The sequence below is a fragment of the Haliotis cracherodii genome, unplaced genomic scaffold (genome assembly GCF_022045235.1).
Source record: "Haliotis cracherodii isolate W230 unplaced genomic scaffold, xgHalCrac1.p SCAF_49, whole genome shotgun sequence".
In the NCBI taxonomy this organism is placed as follows: Eukaryota; Metazoa; Mollusca; class Gastropoda; order Lepetellida; family Haliotidae; genus Haliotis; species Haliotis cracherodii.
In genome coordinates, this window is record NW_027266307.1 from 148,082 (window position 1) to 151,159 (window position 3,078).

Consider the following 3,078-nt stretch of genomic DNA (forward strand, 5'->3'; position numbering starts at 1 on the left):
TCATGAACGCGACGTTAAACCCCGTTTCACCTCGCATCAGTTGACTCCAGTGTATTTTGTGGATATACCTCTGTGGCATCATGTATAATGTCCACACCATTTCACGGTCACGCAATTCCTTCTATTGCTCAGAACTTCAAACAACCCCGTATTTTTCAGCTATGAAAATACACTATCAGCAAGAGACAGTTTTGAATAGTGAGTTTATTCTGATATTTACTCAGATAAGATTTGTCGGCTCCATTATCGTAATCGTGTTTCACCGGGGTAATAACCAAACTGTTTACGTCCCGCATCACTTTGGCTTTCATCCTATATCATGTTGTCACGCCATGAAATGCACCGAAATTCTTTATTCAATCTATATGCTGATGCATTTTTCCTTTTTTCACATAATTCATACATATATTTAAGAGAAACACGTTATTTATTTGAATTATCGGAATACACTGTCGTCAATAATCTACATGCCACCCTCGCTGTGCCTATTTTACTGGCAACTTTGGGTCGCTTGTACCAGGCAGGGCAAAACATTAGCCCAACGTTTCCTGTCGTGGTTTTAATGTTGCTTTTGGGATTCCAGGGCAGATTAGGACCAATATATATATCAATACCTGTATACGCAGTGGTGATTCCAGGGCAGAATAGGCCCCCATATACACTAATGATTGTCTCCCCGTGGTGATTCCGGTGCCAGTAGGTCCTAAATACATCAATGCTTGTCCCCCAATGGTGATTCCGGTGCCAGTAGGTCCTAAATACATCAATGCTTGTCTCCCCGTGGTGATTCCAGTGCCAGTAGGTCCTAAATACATCAATGCTTGTCTCCCCGTGGTGATTCCGGTGCCAGTAGGTCCTAAATACATCAATGCGTGTCTCCCAGTGGTGATTCCGGTGCCAGTAGGTCCTAAATACATCAATGCTTGTCTCCCCGTGGTGATTCCGGTGCCAGTAGGTCCTAAATACACCAATGCGTGTCTCCACGTGGTGATTCCGGTGCCAGTAGGTCCTAAATACACCAATGCTTGTCTCCCCGTGGTGATTTCGGTGCCAGTATGTCCTAAATACATCAATGCGTGTCTCCCCGTGGTGATTCCGGTGCCAGTAGGTCCTAAATACACCAATGCGTGTCTCCACGTGGTGACTCCGGTGCCAGTAGGTCCTAAATACATCAATGCGTGTCTCCCAGTGGTGATTCTGGTGCCAGTAGGTCCTAAATACACCAATGCGTGTCTCCCCGTGGTGATTCCGGTGCCAGTAGGTCCTAAATACACCAATGCGTGTCTCCCCGTGGTGACTCCGGAGCCAATAGGTCCTAAATACATCAATGCGTGTCTCCCCGTGGTGATTCCGGTGCCAGTAGGTCCTAAATACATCAATGCTTGTCTCCCCGTGGTGATTCCGGTGCCAGTAGGTCCTAAATACACCAATGTGTGTCTCCCCGTGGTGATCACGGTGCCAGTAGGTCCTAAATACACCAATGCTTGTCTCCCCGTTGTAATTCCGGTGCCAGTAGGTCCTAAATACACCAATGCTTGTCTCCCCGTGGTAATTCCGGTACGTATAGGTCCCAAACACACCAACTCCTTTCTCCTCGTGGTGTTTCGGGACAGAATAGGTCCCAAACTCACCTATACTGGTCTCTCCCGACGTGATTCCAGTACTGAATATATTGCACCAATATTTGTCTTCCCGTGTTGATTCCGGAGCCATTAGGTTCCCAAATACATCAATGCTTGTCTCCCCGTGCTGATTCCAGGGAGAATAATTCCCAAATATCTTTTGACTGTGACGCCGTTGGTTGGTTTGTTGTTTAACGCCACACTCAGCAATATTCCAGCTATATGACGGCGGTCTGTAAATAATCGAGTCTGGACCAGACAAATATTAATATCAGAAGCATCGATCCACGCAATTGGGATCGATGACATGCATCAACCAAGTCAGCGAGCCTGACCACACGATCCCGTTAGTCGCCTCTTAGGACAGGCATAGTCGCCTTTTACGGCAAGCATGGGTTGCTGAAGACCTATTCTACCCCGGATCGTCACGGGTGCACTGTGTTGGTAACGGTAGTAGAAGTGGGGTAGTTCAGTAGGTAATGCGTTTGCTCGTCAATCTGAATACCCGGGTTCGATTCCGAAAAAACACAAGCGTTGTTGTCCCGTCGTATAGTAGTCCTGAAGGCGGCGAAAAACCCCGACCCACTGCTTCATGTGATCATTCAGTGTCCCCCAGTCCCAAAGAGGACCCCGGTTCGATTCCCCTTAAGCTCTGTTCCAGTTTACTCTAGTTTTAGCACAACAATCATAAAAAAAGAACCTCATGTATGATCATAAATATATGACACCAGGTGTTCGCGAAACGTGCAAGTATGCCATGTTTGCAGGCAGAGCCCGTCGTGTTTGAGGCGACTTCACAGTCGGCCCTACCCGTGATGATTCCAGGGTAGAATAGGTCTTCAGCAACCTATGCTTGCCGTAAAAGGTGACTATGCTTGTCGTAAAAGGCGACTAACGGGATCAGGCTCGCTGACTTGGTTGATATATGTCATCGATCCCAATTGCGTGGATCGATGCTCATGATATTAATCACTGGATTGTCTGGTCCAGACTCGATTATTTACAGACCGCCGTCATATAGCTGGAATATTGCTGAGTCCGGCGTTAAACTACAAACCAAACCAAACCAAACCAAACCACAGGCGGCCCAAGTTGGGCTCTTCGACCGATCGTGTCAATGACACTTACTGAGAACATATCCAGAATAAACGATAATGCGTGAAGTAGTCGTAAAAGAATAAAGCAGCGATGGTTGACTGTATCAATTATTTTGCCGATACACAAAAGCGTGGGAAAATGTTCTCACCATGCACAGTCATTGTGCGTCGCTCTTTCCCCGTTGAGAAGCGCCAGCGTGAGATCGCTGCATGTTGAGTATTGGTGTTTGCTCTGCATAGTTATTAAAAAATGAAAGATAATGATCTCAGAACCAAAGTATGGCATGAAATCGATATGCTCTTGTGTGCGTTTGTAATGCAATTTAACTTCCAACCCAATATAGAATGATACGATGTGA

The 3,078-nt window shown here is 46.3% G+C and overlaps 1 protein-coding gene across 1 annotated transcript; it reads left to right on the top strand.

Annotated features, from left to right (window-relative positions):
• The first annotated feature begins 729 nt into the window (after window positions 1–729).
• Window positions 730–1,701, top strand: LOC139441914 (uncharacterized). The gene has a single exon (XM_071222662.1). It carries the CDS (start codon window positions 730–732, stop codon window positions 1,699–1,701), a length of 972 nt encoding a protein of 323 aa, XP_071078763.1.
• The last annotated feature ends 1,377 nt before the right edge of the window (window positions 1,702–3,078 follow it).

Coding starts and splice junctions, on each gene's coding strand:
- LOC139441914 (XM_071222662.1), top strand. CDS start 730: ATGGTGATTCCGGTGCCAGTAGGTCCTAAATACATCAATGCTTGTCTC.